This window comes from Dermacentor variabilis, chromosome 6 (assembly GCF_050947875.1).
Source record: "Dermacentor variabilis isolate Ectoservices chromosome 6, ASM5094787v1, whole genome shotgun sequence".
NCBI classification, from domain to species: Eukaryota; Metazoa; Arthropoda; class Arachnida; order Ixodida; family Ixodidae; genus Dermacentor; species Dermacentor variabilis.
This window is the reverse complement of record NC_134573.1, coordinates 107,598,811-107,623,554: the sequence shown is the minus strand read 5'-3', so window position 1 is coordinate 107,623,554 and position 24,744 is coordinate 107,598,811. Positions and strand designations below refer to the sequence as shown.

The 24,744-nt window shown below is 45.1% G+C and overlaps 1 protein-coding gene across 1 annotated transcript in view; it reads left to right on the top strand.

Annotated features, from left to right (window-relative positions):
* The window catches only part of LOC142585001 (glutamate receptor ionotropic, kainate 2-like), a 348,423-nt gene extending 325,329 nt beyond the window's left edge, over positions 1-23,094 (top strand). Inside the window, exons 14-15 of the mRNA XM_075695421.1 lie at positions 8,834-9,126; positions 22,489-23,094. Of these exons, the coding sequence (XP_075551536.1) occupies positions 8,834-9,126; positions 22,489-22,656 (461 nt within the window). The 3' untranslated portion in view covers positions 22,657-23,094. The remainder of the gene's footprint in view (positions 1-8,833; positions 9,127-22,488) is intronic.
* Positions 23,095-24,744: the final 1,650 nt, after the last annotated feature.

Genomic DNA, 24,744 nt, shown 5'->3' with positions numbered 1-24,744 from the left:
TACTGTGCTAGTCGGTGGTGACGAACGGCGCCGTATATTTATGTTCTGCACACAGCATCATCTCTCCATTCTCAATCTTTTGCGACTGTCGGTGCTTAGGGATCCCACCATGGCGGCACTGTGCCGGTTAAGGCAAGAGGTAAAGCGGCGCAACGAAACTAAACAGATCGTAAATTGATGATTTGTTGTGCTTAATGGCACAGAGGCTCCTACGGCCATAGAGCGCCAGAGAAATGGTAATTCGTCCGCTCAGGGTGAGATCGTAAATTGAGAAAATCAAGCAGGCGAACCGGTGCGAACTCACGCACATCCCACAGTGGCGGATCGCCGAAGGCTGATCCCCTTTCTGAATGCATTGACCTTCCCTTCTGACTGAGTCTACTGGTGATTCTACGTACGTGACGTCAGTAAAAGAAAAAATAAGGAACCTTAATTAGAAAAAACATACCCTGGAATAAAGCTAATACTTGCTTACATTGGACAAAGCAAAATGAAGCACCACACAGCCGCCCACTGGATGCTTTGCGCAGCGTACATTGAGGAGTACCCTTTAGTTTCTATATGACGATTACTTGTGCACCGAGGTTCCAAACACTATAGAGCATCTGTAACTGCCATCTATATATCCACGAATATAGTCGCTGAGCTACCGACTGACTCAGAAATAGCTAAATCCGAACAAACGGAGGAGGAAATCTAGGTAGAGAAAGCATCCCTCTAAACATGTCAACACATATCATCAAACATGTTTTCATCCACTATACTTCTCCCATATAGCTAATGACATTTGTTCAAAAACTTTTGCTGAGACTGCTATGCAAGATTTTCTCAATCTTTACTGATGGAGACGAAGAACACGCGGGCGAAAAATGGTATAATAGAAAGACCAATGTGAAACAAGCCCTCAGATGAAACACGCCTTTTTCTGCCTTAGGAAACACTGTCAGACAGTAAACTACACTGACACATGGGCCCAACGCAAGCGGAGGGCGGAAACATTTAGCCAAGGAAAGGAATGTTTCTTTAACGAAACGCGTAGCCAAGAATAAGATATTTAGGTGAAAGACTACTTCCCCTTCATTTAATGTAGCGCCACGCGCGAGATAACATGTTTTTTTTTAACTTGCTCTTTACGTCAGAATGAAACGCAATGGAACACGAACGCTCACGCAAACAATGACGCTGTTAAACGAAGCCACCAGAACGCTTCAATACTGCTGGTGCGGCTACCTTCCGGTGTTGCGATATTTTCACTTTTCCTCTTTATCTCGGTAACCCATTCCGGAGTATGTGTTTAGTTTCTGTGACAGTACAGTGAGCATCCCACTTGTTTAGAGAGCATCGTGTGAAATTAGCTGTACTTCACCAAAGTGCCTGCAGATCCTATGCTAACAAATAGCGTTGATCAATTTCCTGCAAAGAAAAAATGATACCAAGGGCGCAAGAAAAAAGACGTGAGTGGCGGGTCACTCGAGCTGAGAAAGGAATACAAGGGCATACAGCAAAGTTGACTCAATGCACTGCTGATTGAAAAGCGGGGCACTTTAGTACAGTACGGGTTAATTTGAGCATATGCCAGTAAGAGAAGGAATTAGGAATCCTAATAAGGAAAACGTATCCTGGCAGGAAGCTATTACTCGTTTACGCTGCACAAAGACAAATAACGCTATATCGGCCCTCTCTTACTAACCGCTTTGAGGAGTTGACATTGTCAAGCCCAATGTAATTGCCATTAACGCGATTCTACTGCGTGTTTCAGCGAACACTCAAAAATTTTTAAACGTTGCTTGTGCCAGATCGCACAATTCTAGTTCATGAGCTGGTCTGCAAGAAGAGGTGGACGTTACTGGCATGAAAAAAAAACATGAAATGCATAATGTTCTAATTAACAACAATTCAATAAATAGCTATTTCACTAATTATCTTACGGCCCATATTGAAATTTAGAAATTATAGCCATGGAGTTGACAAGAGGATCATCTTGGAATGAATTCTCAAGATGACACCACTTTCGAGATATTAATTTCTGAGCTACGTGCAGAAATGCTCGGCATTCCGGTTACTTTCTTGACAAGACGTCGTTGTGTGCATTCAAGCAAAAAATAATTGGAACGCCAATGTATTTCTCCGCAAGGATCTGTAATTAATATGTCTAAACTGGTGTCATCTTGAGAATTCGTTCCACGTGGATCCGCTTTGCGAAATTCACGGGTCGAAGTTGTAAATTGCAACATGGGCCGTAAGGTAATTAGGGAACCAGTTAATTAGGGACTTTTCAATTAGTCGAATATGCATTTCAATGTGTTGTGCAAGTAGTGTCCGCCGATTCGAGTAGACCACTTCATGAACTAGAACTTTGCTATCTGCCACAGGCAACTTCTAAGAATATTTTAAAAGGGTTCTCTGGAAAAGCGTAACCATCATATGACGAGTGTTTATTTCTGGGCGTTGAATAAATTTTACAAATCGCCTGTGGCAATTATCATACTTCGTCATCGAGCTGGATTACTCATAGAGGTGGAAAATGATTGCACGAGAAATTGAAGCGAATTATTGGCTGACTAACAAAAATTTGTCACTGACCTTGTGATTACATTGTTTACAGCACGTATTGCAATTTCCGAATTTCAGCTGGTGAGTTCACAGGGCGCAAGCTACTTATACCGAATATACAGGAAGACACCAGCTTCGACATATGTCTTTCCAACGTGTGTGACAAAGCGTGTGCACGATCCGGTTACTTTAGTGCTTAACTGCATTAAACGGCAATTCGGCACAAAGTAAGTGGAGCAACAGTTCGTTCTTACACTGCGCATATTTTGAGACTCGTGCGATACTTATAATTCGTTCCAAGAGGATATGTGCTTTGCAAACGCACCGGCTGTTATTCGTAAATCGCAATAGGTGCTGTAAAACAATTAAATTAAAAGTTAGTTAATAAACTTTTTTTGACTAGTCAATTATGAATTTCAATTTCTCGTCGAAGTACCGTTTGCTGCCTTCACTATTTCAGCTGAAAGGCTAAAATTATGATATCTGCAACAGGAGGAAACGTAAAGTTATGTAAGTCCTAAAAAAAAGAAAGAAAGAAGCCCGTAGGTCCGCGAATCTAGCGTCTCAGATAACGATCGGCCCAGCCAGAAACAGCCATGCCAAATTCTACGAAAGAGAGCGAGCGAGCGAGCGAGAGAGAGAGAGAGAGAGAGAGAGAGAGAGAGAGAGAGAGAGAGAGAGAGAGAGAGGGAGGAAGGTCTACGCAAAGAAAGTGTTCCTTTGCAAATGCAACATATCAACAAACTCCTTTTTTTCCCCCTAGTATCCTGCTCTACTTTCTAGATGAAATTTCGTCAAGCCTTTTTTCTAGACTGCTATGAAGGCTTTTAGCGAATTTCACCCATTGGGATGAACAACACGAGGACGAAAATATGGTATAACGAAAACTTCAAGGTGAAGCGTGCCCCCGAATGTGTCCCTTTGTGTGCCGCGCAAAACACCACCAGGGAGTAAACGGCAAAGAAATATGGCCCAAAGTGTGCGCGGTGCGGAAACCCCGCCGAGAGAAAGAATGTTTCGTCAACGAAACACGTGCGAAGGCGGCAGCAGGGGCTTCAGTTAAAAAAAGACTGCAGCGCCTTCGTTTGAAGCTGCCGTCCGTGGGCGATAACATGTTTTTCCACTCGTCCTTCGCGTGAAAAACGGTACGCTCAGGAACGGGTGCGCTCAGGAAAGAAATGACGCTGATTAACAAATTCTGAAATAATAATAAAAAAATGCTTCAGCCTTCTCACTTTTCGTTCTTGTGATTCATCTAGCTTGCTTCTTTATCTGGGAAAGCTAGGCTAAAATGTGTTTGATTTGCACTTAAAAAAAGAAAACAAGTGCACGTGCCACATTTCTAGAGAACAGCGTATCTTGAATTCCTTTCAGCTCTGTGGGACTTACATACTGAAGCATGAATGCAGATGTGGAAATAAGAGAATGTTTGTGGGCGCAAAATAAAGACTGATGTACTAAGAGTATACTTAATTCAGAAAGTTCGTGTGCACTGGACTGATGAAGATTAATGAACACCGTTTTGGAAGATGCGGATAAAGCTTCAGCAAAAAATAAAGACAAATGCCCACTTCCAAATGTGGTGTTCCTAATCCCTAACGTGGGCGTACATACACAACGAACAGACGGCGTTCATATTAGGCAAATAAATAATTTATTTTCCTTGCAGTCATTGTCTGGCTCACACAATCCTTTCCCTCGTTGGTGATAATAAACGATTTCATAATTTCGCATGCTGATCTATCTCAAGCCCCTGCCCACCCTGATCAGCATTTTCTGATTTTTATTTCTTCGGGAGTGCGTCCCACTGCTATAAAATTTGGGTCATTAATCTTCATCAGTGAAGTGCGCCAATAATCAGTGACCATTGCGCCGGACGAATAACGTCACGCTATGCTCCCATGTAGACTAGATTTATAAATAAGTTTGGACATTCAGCTTGTTATTATGGAAAATTTTCACCTTTGTTTCTAAGTTAATCACCTTCAATCTTATATCGTAAAAAAACATTCTAGCGATATGCAGATCGTTTTTAGAAGTAGTAATGGGATATCCCTGTCCTACAGGCGAGTTCGGTGGCATTTAGGGCCCCTAAATTTCGCCGTTAGTGTCATTGGCAGGCTGCAGCACGGAAATATTTAGTTACAGTCACTCTTGATCACACTTGCCTTCGAGTGCGAACGACGTGAAAGTCACTTCGCTGCATGGAAGTGTGTAGCTTTGATGGCAATGCTTCAAGTATGAATAAAATGCCACTCAGTTGCCAGCGACCACAAATTCCAAAATCACTCGTTATTTTTTTTGTTTTTGTTTTGCTTTTGTAATATAAAATGGTCTAAGCGTTCGGGTTGATGAAATAGACATTGTTTCTTTGTGTCGTCTGTTAGGTGCCGACGCTTCGCCACTGCCAAGACTGCCATGCGCACAGCGCATCGGCTGGGTTTCGTATTCAATGAGGCCTGGTCCTCCCTCGTGACGCTTCGTTGCGTTTGTGTTATTTTGCAGATATTGGCCAGCATAGCAAGTGCCTAATGCGCCCCCTCATATAACGATCGACACTTTCACCAATTAAAAAATGTCACTTCCCTTTCCCGTATAGCAGCACGCCGCCAAAGTGACACTCGCTGCGACAAGTGCCCTCGATCTAAGTATCACTAAGTTTGCCCGTCTGAATTTGGTGTAGTCTGCTCGGTTATTTTGGATTTCACAAGTACATATAATGAACCACCATGTGTCTATAAAACAACCATGTATCATATTGACTGTGTTCGTCGCTAGCGAATCGAGAGGGGGGGGGGAGGCAAAGGGGCACACCATTCCCCCTCTGACAGGCTTCATCGCTGACAGAATGGAGCGTGCAGCAAGTGCTCCACGCACTCCCCCTTCCATCTCCCTTTCTCTGTATGCTTTGATGAATTGTGCGCCATAGCGCAGCCAGCATAGGCAGCTATTCAATGTAGCATGTGCTGTAACTGAATGTTTTATGTGGACAGGCAACACGCATATAGTACGCAGCTTAAGAAACAACACTGTTGAACTGACTCAAGGCTGGAAGAGTGTCGTATGCAGTCGTAAACACACCACTTGAAATTAGGGAGACTACAAGTACATGCTAGACTTTATCTCCTCGTGTTCACTGCTCGTCAAAATTTAGCAAACGTGTGCACTTCGTGCGTGCCAAGATGCCAAAAACAAGCTTTACTCTTGTAGCCAGCGCACCCTTAGCATCCTATGCCACACTTCGTCAGTATGGCCACCGTCGGTGTCCTTAGCGGCGAATAGACCATATTTATGAACCCAGAAAAAAATATAAAATAGAAAGAAACCTCAACATTGCTCTATACAGAAAGTAATGTGCTGCTTAGGGGTGGAACATGCCATAACAGGTTCCGTTAAGCAGGCAGAAAACAAAGGAGGAAGTTGCCGTTTATGACACAAGACGGCACTTTTACCGGCGGTATTGCTTGGAATTCTCCGAGCTCGACATACATTGCCATCAATCAAGTCCGATACAGGGTGCAGTGTATTCTGATTTCTAACCGCGTAGAGACATCAGCCTAATCGCATTGCTACAGCTAAAATACAGGTAGCCGACTGACTAGCGGCTGCAGCTCCTTAATTTTACCATGGTGGCTCACCTGGAATTCCTTTAATTCGAAGCCTAAAATGTTCTCACACTTCGTATTAGGGCATCGGAAAACAGTAGGTTTGAAAACTACCAAATCACCGCTGTATCGAGTAAATCCTACTCTGGTTTTCTGTAAACTTGAAACTTGACCTTGCATTGCATTCGCTTCTAAAATTTTAAAGATTTTGACGTGGCCTACAATACATCGCCTATTGCAGCATGCGAGAAATGGAAGCGCAATACTGCCCATACTGTGACACCAAGAGCGTTTCTATCACCAGTTAATAAAAGCGTCAAACAATGCTCAGTAGTGTGCGTACTTATGCAAGAAATTTAGCCGCTTCGACAGGCGCACTTTTTATGTCCTCGTAGTGTTTAGTCCATGGTCATGTCGCTCTAAATAGTGAAAGGCTACAAAGCTTGACGTTGTTGTTGTTGTTTTTGTTGTTCTCGCTTTGTATGCAGCTAGCGACCTAATGAACGTGATTACATTTGCGCAAATCGTAGTGAACTTTGCGTATTTTGAGTGATTACCCAAGGATTATTTTAACATAACGACATGATTTCGCATGCGCGCGTTTATGTGTGCATCTAATAGTGTTTTTTGTTGCGCACTGCTATCAACTGCTGTCCCTTATCGTTGCGCGTGTTGACGTGGGACTCCTTTCTAGTTGATTTCTTTTTAATTCGATTAGCATTTTTTGCCTACTTCAGACATCTATCTATCTATCTATCTATCTATCTATCTATCTATCTATCTATCTATCTATCTATCTATCTATCTATCTGTCTGTCTGTCTGTCTGTCTGTCTGTCTGTCTGTCTGTCTGTCTGTCTGTCTGTCTGTCTGTCTGTCTGTCTGTCTAGTCACGAGGTACATGCTCGGGTAGTGACGCCGTTCTAATCGGGTTATCATCGTCATTCTAGTTTCGAGATCGGACTATCGTCATGCCGTCATCGTCACGCCTTCTACGCTCATTCAGTGACCCAAGTTGCGTAGTAACTTCAGCCACTAGGTACGTGCTGGTGGTCGTGATACATTTGTGGTAGTTGTATCGCCGTCATTCCAAACTTGTCATTCGGCTCTCGTCATGTCATGGTCGTCATACAATCGCTATGATGCGCCCGTTGTCACACCGTCGTCGTCATGTCATCATCGACGTTCCATCGTCGTCGCCCAGCTTCACCATCCGATTCTAGTCATGCCGTCATCGTCACATTATCGTCGTCATATAGGCTTAGTCATTCACTCATCGTCGCGCCACTGACGACCCAGTGGATCAGTTGTCTAATATCTTGGGCCACTAGGTGCTCCTGGTCGTGTGGCCATGGTGGTCGTTGCATTCTCCTCGTTTCAGCTTTGTCATTTGACTCTCTTCATGGTGTTGTCGTCCCGCCATCGGTATCCTACAGTCACTAATGCATCCCGTATCTTACCATCGTCGTCATGCCGTCGCGATCATCCCATCCTCCTCACTCGAGCTCAGCGTGGTCATCCGATTCTCGTCATGCCATCGTCATCACATAGGCTCAGTGATACATTCGTCGTCATGTCATTGTCGTCGTACACTCGGTGTTATTCCATTTTCGCCATACCATTCTCTTGTCGCCGTCGTCCTCGTGTCGTCGTCGTCTTTGTGTCAACGTCATACAGTCGTCGTTCTGCATGTCGTCGTAATCGTTCTATTGTTATCATTCTCAGTCAGTCGTCGTCACGCTGTCATTTTGCCATCTTCATCACTTGAGGAACGTTTTCCTGCTGGTATCGTACCGTCGTTATCATACCGACTTCGTTGATCTGTTCACGGACGTCACTTTTAGTTCGTCATTTCATCGTGACCATGGTGTCGTCATTCAACTTTGATTATGCTACAGTTGCCGTATTATCGTAGTAATTGCGTTCTCGTCAGGTAGTCGCTGTCATTCATCGTTGTCAAACCATCGCTCTCATGCCGTCGTAGCTCATTGTCCTCATGTCGCCGTCGTCACTCTGTTGTCGTACCACTGTCATCGCTTAGGGATCGTCACCTGATTGTCGCCAAGCCGTCTTCATAGCTAGCGCGTTGTGGTTCCATTGACGTCGCCTTTTGTTCTTCGTCATTTCGTCGTAGTTGCTCCATCGGCGTCGTACAATGGTCATCATGTCGCTATGCACACGGCCGACATTCACGAGCGAGTACCATAACAGCAAAGTGATAATAAACACTGTAGAAGATTAAGAAACGTGTATTCAGAAATACAGTGTGTCGGTCATCGCGGAAATGTTAATCGTATCGTAATCTGTAGTCACTGTGAGATAAGTTCCCCAATTTTTACAGTTTGCATTTAAGATTTGTACGCGTGCATGGCTGCGTGCCTGTATTATATCACTTCTTTCTGACTATAGCCATCTGTGATACGGCCTACTTTTCAATTTGTCGGCACTTAGTAAACAAGGAAAGAATGCTGTGCTGACCAGCAGTGTCGCCCAACAACCTTAAAAAGCTGTCGCGAAAGGTAAACAGCGAAGGCTTGTACCCCAGCTATCAGGATATGGTGATATTTAGTGAAACTCGGAATCGCCTATTGCCATCTCTCTTATGTGGAGCTTTCATAAGGGTTTAGAGTTTGAGATGCGCGATAGAAACCCTCCCGCTTGCGCGTGCAATTGCAGACGCCAAGATCCGTAACATTATCTCGGCGGCCATCGTGGAGTTCCACGAAGGGGACCTGCTGTTCAAGCTCAAGCAGAAGTGGTGGAAAACGCGCAATCCGCCTGACCCGACCGCCCTATCCAAGTGCCACCTCTACACTAATGCTTCCTCCAGTTCGGCGAGCAGCAGCGAGATGGGCCTTGCTTCCGTGGGTGGCGTCTTCATTGTCCTGTTGGTCGGCTGTATCGCGGGGGCACTCCTCTGCGTGGGAGAGTTCGTATGGGAGCTTCAAAAGACACCATACGGCGAAAGGGTAGGTTTTAACCTCTCTATGTCTTTGCTATACTATACTCACTCTTCTTGCAAGGCGTCCATAAAAGACAGAGGTTCACATAAGCAGATATATATGAATAGGTAGTCTCCATATCACGGGCCCAGCAACGGCTGCCGCTGAGTAACAGTAGCCGATCTCAGAGGCTACGCTTTCATCGACTGTATGTGCCAGAAGCAATGTCTGCAGATATGAATACGCCATGGACGCCATTTTATTTAGCGTAACGGACCAACCAAGGATATACCCTGAAGCAGGGAGGCGGTCCTTCTTTGTATGTTACTCTGGAGCACTAGTATATCGCAATTATTTTTACAAGGGCAACCCACTTCTTGACGCATGAACGAAAACTAAACCACCCCAACGCGAGCACTGACAGCATCGTGTTTGTGCCTAGTGTGTGTGTGGCTAAGCGCTCACCAGATTTATCAACAAGCACTCCGCCTTTCGGGAAAAAAATGCCCAAGCCATTTGCCCACCGACTGCCGCCAAAGCAAGTGTAGTGCAGACAGGACGAGGACACGGGCAGAGCACACAAGGACACGGACCTGGCATGTCTCTGTGTTCACGTGCTCTTCGCTCATCCTTGTCTTGTTTCCATGACTGTACAAGTATTCCAAGGTGGAGTATACCAGCATCCCGAGGTAGAATGCACTCTTATTCCTAGAGGGAGACATTGTTGCGAGAAGGAGGCATTGTCAACGCAACAACTGCAATAATTCACAGCGTTTAAGTAGCTCACATATATATTACCCGCCTATTCAGTCTACACATAGGCTTATCCAACTGTACGCACCTGCTTACTTTCCTCCCTGTTGTGACGAAACTCGAATGTTCAAAAACTGGATGTTTCATTGTGATGCGACGAATTTGGGGGGGAGAGAGGGGAGGGCATGGAATGTTATGATATTGGAGTTAAACCAAGGGAGCTTCAAAAAAAAAGATACATCTTCACTTGTAAGCAGGCATGTTACCGACAATACCAGTTGCTTCCCTTCTGAAGGCCTCCTTGCCTTCGTTGTACTTGTGATAATCATTCCCTTTTTAACTGCGTTATTCTTTTTATTTCACTTCCGTTATGATTTTATTTTTTGTTACGTTTTTTAAAGCGCAGCGGTGGCGTAGAGGTAGAACATCCGCCTCGCGTGCAAGAGGACCGTGGTTCGAATCCCGGTGCCGCGCAATTTTTCACCGGATTAAAAAAAGCCGCGTGTTGATAAAAATTGCGTAAACAGGCCTGGAGCGCGGCCTGATCCCGGTGACCAGAACCGGTAACGCACTCCCTCACCAGAGCAGGATTGGTCACCCTGGTGCAGTACTTGGCTACAACCACCCATATGAAAAATACAATCAAACCCCGGCCCCTCAGTCCCCAGCAACTGCGAAGCAACTGACGACGGCGGCAATCAGACCTGTGACGCAGCAGAGGGTGCTAAGAATCCCTGGATCCGGACAGGCCGCCATTGGAATCTGAACCTGGCAACGTAGAACGTTATCTAGTGAGGCGAGTCTGGCATGGCTATTGAAGGAATTAGAGGGCAGTAAATGGGATATAATAGGGCTTAGTGAAGTTAGGAGGACATAAGAAGCATATACAGTGCTAAAAAGCGGGCACGTCCTGTGCTACCGGGCCTTAGCGGAGAGACGAGAACTAGAAGTCCGATGTCTTATTAATAAGAATATAGCTCGTAACATACAGGAATTCTATAGCATCAACTAGAGGATGGCAGGTCTTGTTGTGAAACTTAATAAGAGGTACAAATTGAAGATCGTACCGGTCTACGCCCCTATATCTAGTCATGATGACCAGGAAGTCGAAGGCTTTTATGAAGACGTGGAATTGGCGATGGGTAAAGTCAAAACAATATGCACTGTACTGATGGGCCACTTCAATGCCAAGGTAGGCAAGAAGCAGGCTGGAGATAAGTCAGTGGGGGAATACGGCATAGGTACTAGGAATAGCAGGGGAGAGTTATTAGTAGACTTTGCAGAACAGAATAATATTCGTATAATGAATACCTTCTTCCGCAAGCGACATAGCCGAAAGTGGACGTGGAGGAGCCCGAATAGCGAGACTAGAAATGAAATAGACCTTATACTCTGTGCTAACCCTGGCATCATACAAGATGTAGACGTGCTCGGCAAGGTGCGCTGCAGTGACCATAAGATGGTAAGAACTCGAATTAGCCTAGACCTGAGGAGGGAACGGAAGAAACTGGTACATAAGAAGCCGATCAATGGGTTAGCAGTAAGAGGGAAAATAGAGGAATTTTGAATTAAGCTACAGAACAGGTATTCGGCTTTAACTCACGAAGAGGACCTTAGAGTTGAAGCAATGAACGACAATCTTATGGGCATCATTAAGGAGTGTGCAATAGAAGTCGGTCGTAGCTCCGTTAGACAGGATAACAGTAAGCTATCGCAGGAGACTAAAGATCTGATCAAGAAACGTCAATGTATGAAAGCCTCTAACCCTACAGCTAGAATAGAACTGGCAGAACTTTCCAAGTTAATCAACAAGCGTAAGACAGCTGACATAAGGAAGCATAATCTGGATAGAATTGAACATGCTCTCAGGAACGGTGGAAGCTTAAAAGCAGTGAAGAAGAAACTAGGAATTGGCAAGAATCAGGTGTATGCGTTAAGAGACAAATCCGGCAATATCATTACTAAGATGGATGAGATAGTTCAAGTGGCTGAGCAGTTCTATAGAGATTTATACAGTACCAGTGGCACCTACGACGATAACGGAAGAGAGAATAGTCAGACGAATTTGAAATCCCACAAGTAATGCCGGAAGAAGCAAAGAAAGCCTTGGGAGCTATGCAAAGGGGGAAGGCAGCTGGAGAGGATCAGGTAACAGCAGATTTGTTGAAGGATGGTGGGCAGATTGTTCTAGAAAAACTGTTCACCCTGTATACGCAATGCCTCATGACCTCGAGCGTACCGGAATCTTGGAAGAACGCTAACATAATCCTAATCAATAAGAAAGGGGACGCCACGGACTGGAAAAAAATAGACCGATCAGCTTACTGTCCGTTGCCTACAAAGTATTTACTAAGGCGATCGCAAATAGAATCAGGAACACCTTACACTTCTGTCAACCAAAAGACCAGGCAGGATTCCGAAAAGGCTACTCAACAATAGACCATATTCACACTATCAATCACGTCATAGAGAAATGTTCGGAATATAACCAACCCTTATATATAGCTTTCATTGATTACGAGAAAGCGTGTGATTCTGTCGAAACCTGAGCAGCCATGGAGGCATTACGGAATCAGGGTATAGACGAGCCGTATGTAAAAATACGGAAAGATATCTATAGTGGCTCCACAGCCACCGTAGTCCTCCATAAAGAAAGCAACAAAATCCCAATAAAGAAAGGAGTCAGGCAGGGAGATACGATCTCTCCAATGCTATTCACAGCGTGTTTACAGGAGGTATTCAGAGACCTGTATTGGGAAGAAATGGGGATAAACGTTAATGGAGAATACCTTAGTAACTTGCGATTCGCTGATGATATGGCCTTGCTTAGTAACTCAGGGGACCAATTGCAATGCATGATCACTGACCTGGAGAAGCGAAGCAGAAGAGTGGGTTTAAATATTAATCTACAGAAAACTAAAGTAATGTTTAACAGTCTCGGAAGAGAACAGCAGGTTACGATAGGTAGCAATGCACTGGAAGTGGTAAGGGAATACATCCACTTAGGGCAGATATTTACCGCGGAACCGGATCATGACACTGAAATAATCAGAAGAATGAGGATGGGCTGGGGTGCGTTTGGCAGGCATTGTTAAATCATGAACAGCAGGTTGCCGTTATCCCTCAAGAGAAAAGTGTATAACAGCTGTGTCTTACCACTACTCACGTACGGGGCAGAAACCTGGAGGCTTACGAAAAAGGTTCTACTTAAGTTGAGGACGACACAACCCAGGTAGCACACAAAGTCTTGAAAACGTCGTATTAAGGGATTCAACGTCTGAAACGAATTTTTGACCAAGATCGACGCATCGAAGATGTTCCAAACAAGATAGCTTAGAAACGAGGGGTGAATACACTTTGATAACGTTGGAAGCCAGGCAGCTTAAAAACAAGGGGTGAATACGTTTTGAAAACGACTTCACATGACTAGCTCTATCTCTTTAGTTATTAAGCATACCGGGTACATTTTCGACACCGCCGTTTTTGGCGGGAGAATTCCTCGCTTGTCAAGCAGCACTCGTCGTGTCAATTGCTCCTCTATTCGACCTACATTAGAATGAGTGCGGCAAGAAAAAGAAATTCTTTAGTGGTGTTAACCTTACGTCAGAAGAGACGAAGGATTGCAAATGAAGTTGGCATCCCAAAGGGAAGTGTTTTGGGCCAGGAGGAAGTGGAGCGTGAGTACAGAAACATCGAAGCCGCCCTTACGGCAATGGTAGTCGGCCGAGCCTTCAGCAGGAAGAAAGATCTGTATGACTACCCGGTTCCTTCCAGTGTGTTTGGCATATCAAAGGTGTCACCACTAAATGTGACAATGAGCTCCTGGAAAATGAGCAGCGTTGCATGCAAATGCTTCAAAATTCTCGCTGGACAAGGCAGCTTTGCCGTGTTTCCTCTTATTCACAATGCAGGGATGTGAATACCTTACCGCTGAACAAAATTTTTTTTTAATGCTGAGGCACGAGGGCTGCACAGTTTTCGTGCGTAAAAAGCTAATATTTTGTGCCCAATCGTTTGAATAGTGGAAACTGCGGTTTGGTTATAAACAGTTGCTTCATTTTATTTCGTCCTTGTGTAATATAAAGAAGAGAACGCAGTGAAGGTTTTCACTATTCTGGCAAGTACAAGTTCACAATGCTTTGCATAAGTACGTATGCAGTTAACCATTATATATATATATATATATATATATATATATATATATATATATATATATATATATATATATATATATATATATATATATATATATATATGTATATATACACATAATGCGTGTATGTGTGTGCACATGTTTACGTCCATATGGAATTTTAGCTGATATGCATGTGCAATACAGTAAGCGTACATTATTCATCAAATAACGCGCTTTCCCCTGGAACCCATGAACAACTTGGAGCTTGGCTCCAGAGCGCTAAATCATGAAAGTCACATGCAGCATAAATAAAAATATCGAGTTAATAAGCGACTTCACTTTTGGTGCCAACGGAGGGACACATCGGTACAGTCGTTTCTAGTAACGGTGCTTCGTAGGAAGTGTGGCAACGAATTCTATACTGTGAGCACAATGTACATAAAAAAAATTTGCAAAAACCATCGTCGATGATTGTTAATGCAAGCGATTAGACTGAGCGAGCGAGCGAATAAAAGAACGCGAGAGAAAGCGAGCGAGAGAGAAAGCGAAATATAGTTAGCGTGAGAGCGAACGAACGAACGCGCGAGCGTTTTCCTTGAAAATCAACAGTCCGGCGACCGACCATCGTCGACTGAACTACGAAAACATCCGACGGAGAAGAGACAGAAAGCTATTCACTTTAATATTTCTGAAACTCGTCGTTATAGGCTCGCCACGCTTGGGCGCAGAGCGTGGTGTGATCGAACTTACGTAGAAGCGGCAATTGTTTTTTAACATGCTGTAACCACAATGACGCGCCACTGAAAGCGGAAAGCGTCCGAAATGAGAGAGGAAACTGAAAGGCCTTGTGGAACACCCAGTGGCAACTTCCAGCTCGCCACTCTTGCTGCAGGTGGAGTGGCGACAGAACAAAGGAAGGGCGCGCGGCGTCTGGCTCTGCGCAACATGATTCGCGGGTCGAAAAGTACAAAAGCGCAATGCGCACGACACGCAAGACGCGCACACTAATAAGGCGCCACGCCACGGCTCGTCAGCCTCTTTAGCGGCTTCTACAATATCCAACAACCCATCAACGCGATCCAACATTGCGCAAGGCGGCGATACCGTCGTCAAATCATGTGACCAAGGTGGCCACGTGATTCGTGATGCCGGGCGAGCCGGGCATAGTCGCGCCTGGTCGCGTCACCGCACTCGCATTGCGCTGTGGTGTGTTTGCGGCTGTTCTGAATGTGCTGCCGCTGCCCTTTGCTATGTAAGTTTTGCAGTGTTTTGCTGTCAAGAAAACGATATTCTGTGATTAGTTTGGTTTGTGCGATATGTTTGTGTGGTTTTAATTTGGAAATCTGTAGTGTTTTCAATTGTTATGTGACCAAGGCGGCCACGTTATTCGTGAAGCCGGGCATAGTTGCGTTATCGCACTCGCATGGCACTATGGTCTGTTCGCGACTGTTCTGAATGTGCTGCCGCTGCCCTTTGTCATGTAAGTGTTGCAGTGTTTTGCTGTCAAGAAAACGACATTCGGTGATTAGTCTGGGTTGTGCGATCTGTTTTAGCCGGGCATAATAGCGTTATCGCACTTGCATTGCGCTGTGGTATGTTTGCGGCTGTTCTGAATGTGCTGCCGCTGCCCTTTGTCATGTAAGTGTTGCAGGGTTTTTCCGTCAAGAAAACGACATTCTGTGATTAGTTTGGGTTGTGCGATCTGTTTGTGTAGTTTTAATTTGGAAATCAGTAGTGTTTTCAACTGGGTGCGGAGTGGAGGGCACTCATCAGCTCTTCAAGTTCATCGTCATGTTATGTGAGGCGCCTTGTCACTGACGCTGTAATTAAGGCGTTAAGGGCAGTATAAGGACGAAAGTTAGATGGACGAAATCGTGCCTGTGTGTCTCTAGCGTCGGGATTGGCCGCTATGCGTGATCCTAACAAGAAAGCATTTTGCAGAATGCGAAGAAAGGCGGCAAAATTTCTGTCTGTGCGCACCTTGCCGATCTCCGCAATAGAGCCGTCATCGTGGTATTTTCGTCTCCCGTTCAGCAAGAGTGTTGCAGAGAAGAGAACTGGTTCAAAAAGGCTTTTTTTTATTGATTCAGTACTAGTGCGGTATCCCAAAAGGTGAGGTCAAGTGCTCGCCCTATTTTCTTCCCTCGCGCTACAGCGCACTGACAGAAGTTTGCGTGCACCATACCGTGCTTTCATCGTTTGTGCTTCAGGTTCTCAATTGTGTTTTCCCACGTGATGGGTATTTCATGGTCTTACCGAGTACCGAGTGTGTCCATATATTGTGTCCAATATATGAAACGGCCAAATTCGATTTTATTTGACGCCTCAAATGGTAGTAATGTATTGAGTCCCTTGTAGCTTTGTACTTGTTATCAATTTGACTATTTGGCGAATGGATACAGCATGTACGCTGCATAACTCGCTTGTGGATACTGCATACGTGAGTCGAGTATGCGCTTGGTATAAAATAACTTGTATGCTTTAGGTAGTACGATTGTTTGCAGTTTGGGACATGTGTCGGAATGTACGCTGTGCGCGCTTCGTGCTTTACTTAGTCGGCGGCCTGCCGAGTTCGTGCGGGTGCCATGTGTGCGCATGGAGTTCGCGAAGCGCTCTCGCCGTTTTTTTTTATATACGTGTGTTCTGTTCGCGCGCTTCGCAAAACAGGGCATGTCGCAGTTCTTTGTCCTTGTGCAACACATTTTCCTAGCGTACGTCTGTGCATTATTTGATACCGGTTCCACACGGGGCTCTTTTAGCCGCTATCCAGTCCGTTACAAATCGAATTTCTCGGTCGTGATTGGCTCCTTTGCGCAAGCTACGATAGTGAGCCAGTCGCATCGATAATTTCGATCCGGATCGGGCTTGATCGCGATCGAGAGTGGTCATATGACACCGGTTTTACACATGGCTCCCACATAGGGAACACTTTAAGTTCAATGCTACTGAGTGAAGAGCAAGTGCATATATTGTAAGATTTGGCAGTCGTAGCTGTAGGGATGAACTTGGGAGGACAGGACTAGGCGAGCAGGAATTATTTTGGCAGTATTTACATTTTGAACAAGCCATACATCGACAGTCTAGCGTGACTCCCATATAGAGCCCGCAAGACTAACATACAGCAAACAGTTTACGAGCACACAGCTCACGAGTACATTTCTAGCATGACAACGAGCACTCAGCTCCCGACGACGAGCACCCACTAGCAGCCCACAATCGCTGCTTATAAGCACTTGCTCCACCCGTGATTCCAAGCTACTGAAACGTTCGTCCAGTGATCGTTCGACGTCACCGAAGATGACCCGCACTTTTGGAGGATGCGGGCTCACATACACGTGTTGCAGAGGTTTCAGTGCCGTACAGGTTTCAGTGCCGCACACACACACAGGTGTAAAGGTCCGGAGCCGACGTCAGAGGGGCTTCGTAGAACTCTGCTCCGTCCCGGGTGGCACGCCGGGTAGCGCATTCCTGAGCGGACCCCGCGCCACGTGGCTGCCGGTTAACCGCAGTTCTCTGAAGTGCGCGCCGTCCGGTTGGATTGGAATACGTGCAGCGGGCTGAAATAGCTGGCACGTTGTCACCCCGTACGGCCATTGCTAACAATATATGCCAGTGGTGGTATGTGGGCAAGTCTTTCTGGTGAAGCCAATACTTGTGCATTCAAAACATTTCAATTACCAGCGTAGTGCATCAATGTGTCTACTTCGACAAAATGGAGCACCAGTGCAGATATCTGAGCATACCTGTCCAGGGCAGCAAGTGTGTCTACATTGAAACCACTACCAGCATGTGCGGCAGTTCTATTTCCAGCAGCGGGACTGCACAATAATCAGTAGGGTTCTCTCAAGCTGTTTATCTATGAAGCTCTGCCTGGGCTGTGTGCCAAATATTTTTGGACGTGAAAGTGGGGGTGAATTGGTAAAAATCAGTGGAACTGTACCTGGACTTTGTGGCAAATGTTTTTGGATGTGAAAGTGTGAGTGAACTGGCAAATAATTTGCTCTGGGCTACATGTGTTAAACGTTTTTCTCATTCAGAGTGCTTTTTTTACTTTAGGAGACGGGAGATCTGCGCAAAGTGTGACATGTCAGTGTGCTAATTAATGTATTTGCTGGTTTGCAAATTATTCGTTGCAACTTTGTTTTTGCCAGAGAGGTACAACTTTGCCTCTTGTAAAGGGCTTTTTAGATAAAACACTAACTATTTATTATGACCATTGCTTCCTTTGTTACACAAATGCAGCTTCCAGTGCATTCCAGTTTATTTCCATGTTTATGTAAGTTTCTAATATGAGGCTTGCATATTCATTTCTCACGTTCTGGAGCAGCAAGATGCAGCATTACTGTCTCATCGTTCGCTATACTACAGTAGCGTTCACTTGTTACACTGAATCCCCCGTTAAAGTATTCTGTACTAATTTCAGTTTATTGCTCTTTTGTTGTATGGTTATTTTTTTCTCGCCCCCATTACCTTCTTTGATATATCCTAAAGGCAATATTTCCAATTTTGTATTGTTCCCGTTTTTTTTATTTATGTCACAGGATTGTTTTATGATGGTATGCGGTGGTATTTCTTTTTGTGCTCTTTTCAAGCTTCTAGCTGATTGGTGACATTGCTTGGAGGCAGTTACTATCCGATTCATACTCTTGCATTTTTCAGTCTACTTCTTCCATTCGCTCCGATGTCACTTCTGCATAACTCTAGTCCATCTAATAGCACGTGCTCTTTACTATGATAAATTAGACACTTTAGTACCCTCCCATCTAATAGCACGTGCTCTTTATTATGATAAATTAGACTCCAGGTTTTTCTGTTCATTTGTGTATGTGTACTTGGAATTTTGTATATGTGCTAGTGAATGTTCACTTTCGAGTTCATTACGAATTCTTTCTGCGACTTTTGTCATTGTTGATGTACTTTTACTTCTATTTGCATTTCTCCCACAATTTTTTCGAACCTTGCATAAGCATTAAATTTTAATAAAGTGTTTTTGCTTTGTCACAATGTTCTCATTTCATGCACTCTTGGCATGAAGGGCTTGGTCTGGCCGCCTGCCAAGACGTGACCATTTGTTCTTTGCAGGAAGTCATTCCCATTGTGGTTGTAAGCTTCGTAACTTACTAAAGGCAGTATTAAGGATTCATTATTTTTAACAGGCTCATTTTCGTGCGACTTGGTAGAGGATGCGCCGGCCATGCGGGGAACAGTGCTTGGCACTGCGCCATGGCTCTTACAGTCAACACCGACACTTCTACTCGTCTGGGGCGCGATTGGAGATCGTTGTTCGAAACGCCCGATCAGTTTCACCTCACGCGATTGGCCTAGGCCAATCGCGTGAGGTGAAACTCACGCGATTGAGGTGAAACTCACATGTGAGGTGAAACTCACGCGAAACAAACCTCATTGGCCGAGGCCAATAAGGTTTGTTTCGCGTGAGGCGAAACTAAACGCGTGTTTTGAACAACGATGTGTGATCGCGCCCGTCACCCGCGAAAATTAGGTTCAGATGATCGTAAACCTTTCAAGACCGCTTCTAGACCAGCTTTTTGATAACGTCCTAAAAAGGTTTAGAAATTGGTTACGAACAGTTTTGGCAAAGGGATTACTTGTGTCTTTCCCAATCCTATTTCTAGACCAGCTTTTCGAATACGTCTTGCAGACCTGTTCTAGATCGTCTCAAGAAAGTAATTACGCCGGACATTAGCAGAGATATACGACGTTTTCCTGCCGAAGTTCTCCCATTCGTGTCTTCGTTAACCCGTTTTTATCGTCTTGGATAAACGCTACGAAAACGTTACGTATCTCTTTTGTGCTACCTGAGAACGAGCTGTCGAAAGAATGATAGGTGTAACGTTAAGGGATAAGAAAAGAGCAGATTGGGTGAGGGAACAAACTCGAGTTAATGACATCTTAGTTGAAATCAAGAAAAAAAAATGGGGGGGGGGCACGGGCTCGACGTGTAATGAGGAGGGAAGATAACCGATGGCCATTAAGGGTTACGGACTGGATTCCAAGGGACGGGAAGCGTAGCAGGGGGCGGTAGAAAGTTAGGTGGGCGGATGAGATTAAGAAGTTTGCAGGGACGACATGGCCACAAACAGTACATGACCGGGGTAGTTGGAGAAGTATGGGAGAGGCCTTTGCCCTGCAGTGGGTTTAATCAGGCTGATGATGATGATGATGATGATGATGATGATGATGATGATGATGATGATTTTATTGCGCCTAGCGTGCATTTGTACACATCTGCTCTGTAAAACTTCTGCCATCCATGTACGCGGGCCCTCGAGCACTTTCAAGTGGTTTGAGCGGGCTTGAGGGCCCACACACACGGTGTTGCAAAATAAACGATTGATTGATCGATTGATTGATTGATTGATTGATTGATTGATTGATTGATTGAGTGAGTGAGTGAATGTCATAACATTGACTCCGCTCTTAGACATCCCACGTTCAAGCGCTGTTAATCATTTTTGAAGTTATATATTTTTTCATTTGTTTAACTTTAGTAATTTAACACCCCCGTCAAATCCTGTTTTGAGAGTTCCTATATAGCCTGTATCCGGCAATTTGCTAATCATTTATTCGTTCGTTGGCTCTTTGTGCAATCAATAATTGACTATGTGGTTTACGAAGGCCGCATTCATTTCGTGACATGTGGTGTATGCAGACTTTCATTTCGGGGAAGCAGCATGCGGTCGCATTTTCTATCGTACTTATTACTTCGTGCTTCACAGAGTTCAGTGGTTGTGTTCCATACACACAGTGTGGTCGAAATCTGCACAGTGTTGTCTTTATAAGCCTACTGCATCGCGTACTTGCCTTGTTTGATCCGATTAGAATGTTTAAAATAGAACTGGTCGCAAGACTTTCCATAAGTTCCATCTGATCTACTGTGAAAAAAAAAGCATGCGATTGAAATTATGTTTGTGCTCATGGCGTCTGTAACGTTTCTGAAGTTGGTTTCAGCACATTGGCTTCTGGTGGTTAAGCTCCGCTGCCAAATCCTAAGTTATTCTGCGAGGACCGTTCCATCCAAATTACAGTGGCTCGGCTATCTCCCCCAGATCCGGTGAAGAAGAACACGACTCACAAGCGTGAGGCGCCAAGATAGAACACGCTGAAGCGCTCGACCGGAGTGCACATGGTCGCAACATCGGTCGCTTCTGAGATCTTGTGGGGCCATGACTGGCCGGTTCAAATAAACCGTGGTTACGTTGGCTACTTCTTCGCGCCGCCTCTTCTAAATGTTCTCTAACCGTCAGATGGAAGAATTTTGCACACTTAATTTTTTTTTTCGGTTGACCTCAAGATTCTGAATTCGTCCTGTCGTTTCTGTTTTTAAGCATGAAATGCTTTTAGCTCCTGTTGTCGGCGACCTTCAAGTGAAATTGAGCCAAATGCCAGAGCCGTTATACTGACTCTCAAAAGAGGACATCCGGGTAAGTTGCGAGAAAAAAACCGGACAACAAGTCAAAACTTAACGAATGCGGTCTCTGGCTCCCCAAACCATTGTACGGGACCGCATTATATACATTAGTTACTGCCCAAACAAGTTGCAAAAAAAATATTCCTTTCGAGTTCTTCCTAATATTTGTTCACAATATCAATCAAGCTGTAAGTTCTAGTACGCTGAAGTTTTATTTGTCATTTCCCATAGCGGGACGTTCAAAAAGCAGATACAGAACACAATATATACACTTTCTTGTTATCATATGGCGCTGAGCGCTAAACGCCAGCCATCCGCGAGTTCCGCCGCAAGGGTTTTGCTTCGTCTCGACAGATGGCGCCACGCCTCCTTCAAGTGCTTCTACCCGCCGCGTTGGCTTAGCGGTTATGGTGTTTCGCTGCTACGCACGATGTCGCGGGGTCAAACTCCGGCCCGGACGGCCACATTTCAATGGAGGGAAAATGCAAAGACACCCCTGTACCGTGCATTGGTGGCTTGTCAAAGATCCCCTGGTGGTCAAAATGAATACGAAATCCCGCCGCAATACCGCGTTCCTCATGATCAAATCGTGGTCTTGACACGTAAAACCCGAAAATGCAATTCGTTCTTCTTCTAACTGGGTAGAGCGCTCTGTCTCCCTGGTGTCTTTCGCTGCCTGTCTCGTGCGGCGGTTTTGTTCTTCAAGCTGGACAGCGTCCATATGGAACAGTGCACACTATGGCTTGGTGTGGTGTGGTGTGGTGGAGTGTTGAGATTGTGCCTAGTATTATCTCCAACCAGTGTGCTTTGCCGGTTGCCATTTCATGCTTACAGCTATTATCGCTTATGGGAGAGCCAGCAATTTTTTGAAAGGGTTGTAAGTTCCCTTTCACGCAAAAAAAGAAAATAACCTTCCAGCAACAATTTACGTTAAAGCGCCTACGTAAAAAGGAATTGGCCCCTTGGGTATGCAGTTCGGCCAAAGTAGTGAAGACCACTCTGCATTTCTTTCACGAAGTGATGTTTATTGTAGTGATACGTATGTGTCAATCACATTTTCTGACTATTCCAGGAATCCATCCTGATGGAGATGTTCCATGCGTGCAAATTGGTCCTAACCTGCCGGGGACGCAAGTACAGCCCGACGTCGCGCTCCTCGGAAGGCTCGCTGGACGGAGAGGCGACGCTTCGCTCTGTTGGTCGGTCGTCGACCAGAAGCGGCGATACGGCGGCGCGCTAGCTTTTAAAGCTTCCCGCCATTTTTCCTACCTTCAGCCAACTGTTCTAAACTATGACGAATGGTAGTTACACGAGATATTCATATCTCCTCTACGTATTCCTCTCAATAAATTTTACTTTCTTAAGAACGACGGGGAAAGTAGGTGAATAATTTAGAGAAACTCTTTGGAGAAATTTTATAAGATATTGCTTATAGTGCTACCGACGTACATGACCTGGATATTAGTGAAGAGGAGCACTGATCTAGGTAAAACAAATCAAATAAAGCGCACTTTCATATGGTTATGTTAACTAGTCGCGACGAATTAAGTCACTACAAGAAGCAGCAACTTGTAGCTTGAAAGGTAATCGCTAGTTGTGGACGCTGTTTCGACCCACGTTTCTGTATATAAGAAAACCGTGTCTGTTATTGTTTCAATAAAGTAAATTTTGTTTTGTACCGATTGTTTATGCGCATTCATTCAGATACACGATTTGCCCTCGTCTCGTAAAAATATACGAGCTTTCACTATTGAAAAAAAAAAGTCTCGCATTTACTCATTTCGCGATCAAGAATTGCGTCATATGGGACCCCTAAAATCCTCTTAAATCTTCGACCTTTGCTCTATTCGGTTCTCTGCCGTCCTCCTGTACTTTCCTCCGATCAATTGGCGTAGAACGCCGACCTCAATACATCCGGGGCATAACACATAGGTCATATACAGGTATTAAAGACTCTGTTGGTTCTCGTGGTTGTGTCCTCAAAACAGGGCTCCTACTGACAAAGGTATTTCATCGCCGTAGAGCAGATGAAAAAACAAATAACAAAAATAAATGAAACAGCCAGAAAATAAGAAGGTAACATTGGGTAACACAAATACAACAGACTCTTTCAGTGCACGCCTCACAAATAATGATGGTCGGTGGTTAATAGCGGCAGTGCTGGGGCGAAAAAGAAAGACGGTGCAGGAATAACGGCGAATGAGACGAACGAATATAAAGTAGAGGGACGTCCGAGGTGGGAGCCATACGGCGGGTGCGAATAGCGGCGAGGATCGGCATATGGGGGAGGAGAAGAGAAAAGTAGCCGCAAAAAGGGTACGTCCAAGAGATGGGGCAGAGGTGGCCTACATGCCCAATTCAGCGGCAACAGAAGCAGCCTGGCTTGTTATGCGCAGATGTTCACTCACCAGGATTTCGGAATAGGAGAGAGTACAGGTCATTTCCGTGTATTCGCGGAAAGTGAATACACAGAAGTGCTTTGCCATGTAATCGCGTGCAGCTTTCACGTTCAGTGAATCACTTTTATGCAACACGTATTGAGCAGCAGAAATCTATTTCGGCAGTCTTTCATGCTGATGTGCAATTTGTCATTGGAACTTATAATTATATATATATATATATATATATATATATATATATATATATATATATATATATATATATATAAAGTGTGAGGCAGTGTGAGGCCTTATAAATTTCGCTGGCACCGCAGTTCTCGCCTCCTGAACTGCGATATTTAGTTTTCCTGGCGCAAAGGGCTCCGACGCCGGTGCATGGGGGAAAGAGATCGGCGGCGAGGAGAAGGTGAACGGCGAGTGGCGGAGAATGCGGTATCGACGACAGGAGGAGATTGAAAGGTGTCAGAATAGTTGCTGCGTTGTTGGAAACGTGGTGCATATGGACGTACATTGTTGGGGTCGTTCGGTGTAAGGAGGCGGCAGTGACGTGCTACGTGTCCAGCACGGCCACAATAAAAAACAAATCGGACGATTGTCTTCCGTGCGCCAATGATCTTGAGGTCGTGCATTCTGAACCAGTGGCCGGACTGGAGCGGATACGGGCGGGCGCTAACGCGGGCGAAGGGGACCGTAGGTCTGTGGTGCAGGCCTCGAAGCGACTTCGGCGTACGTCAGGGGAGCGGCAACCGGAGCCTGCTGGAGAGAAGGTGGAATGTGGTCGGCTACCTGCTCCTTGATGACAGATTGGACAGCAGGCGCCAACGGCGAGTTCGACTGGCCGTGTTTAAGGAGAGTCAGAGAAAGCTGACGAGCCACCTCCTCACGGCCGAACTCCTTGATCTGTAGCAGTAGCGACGTGTTATCCGGGG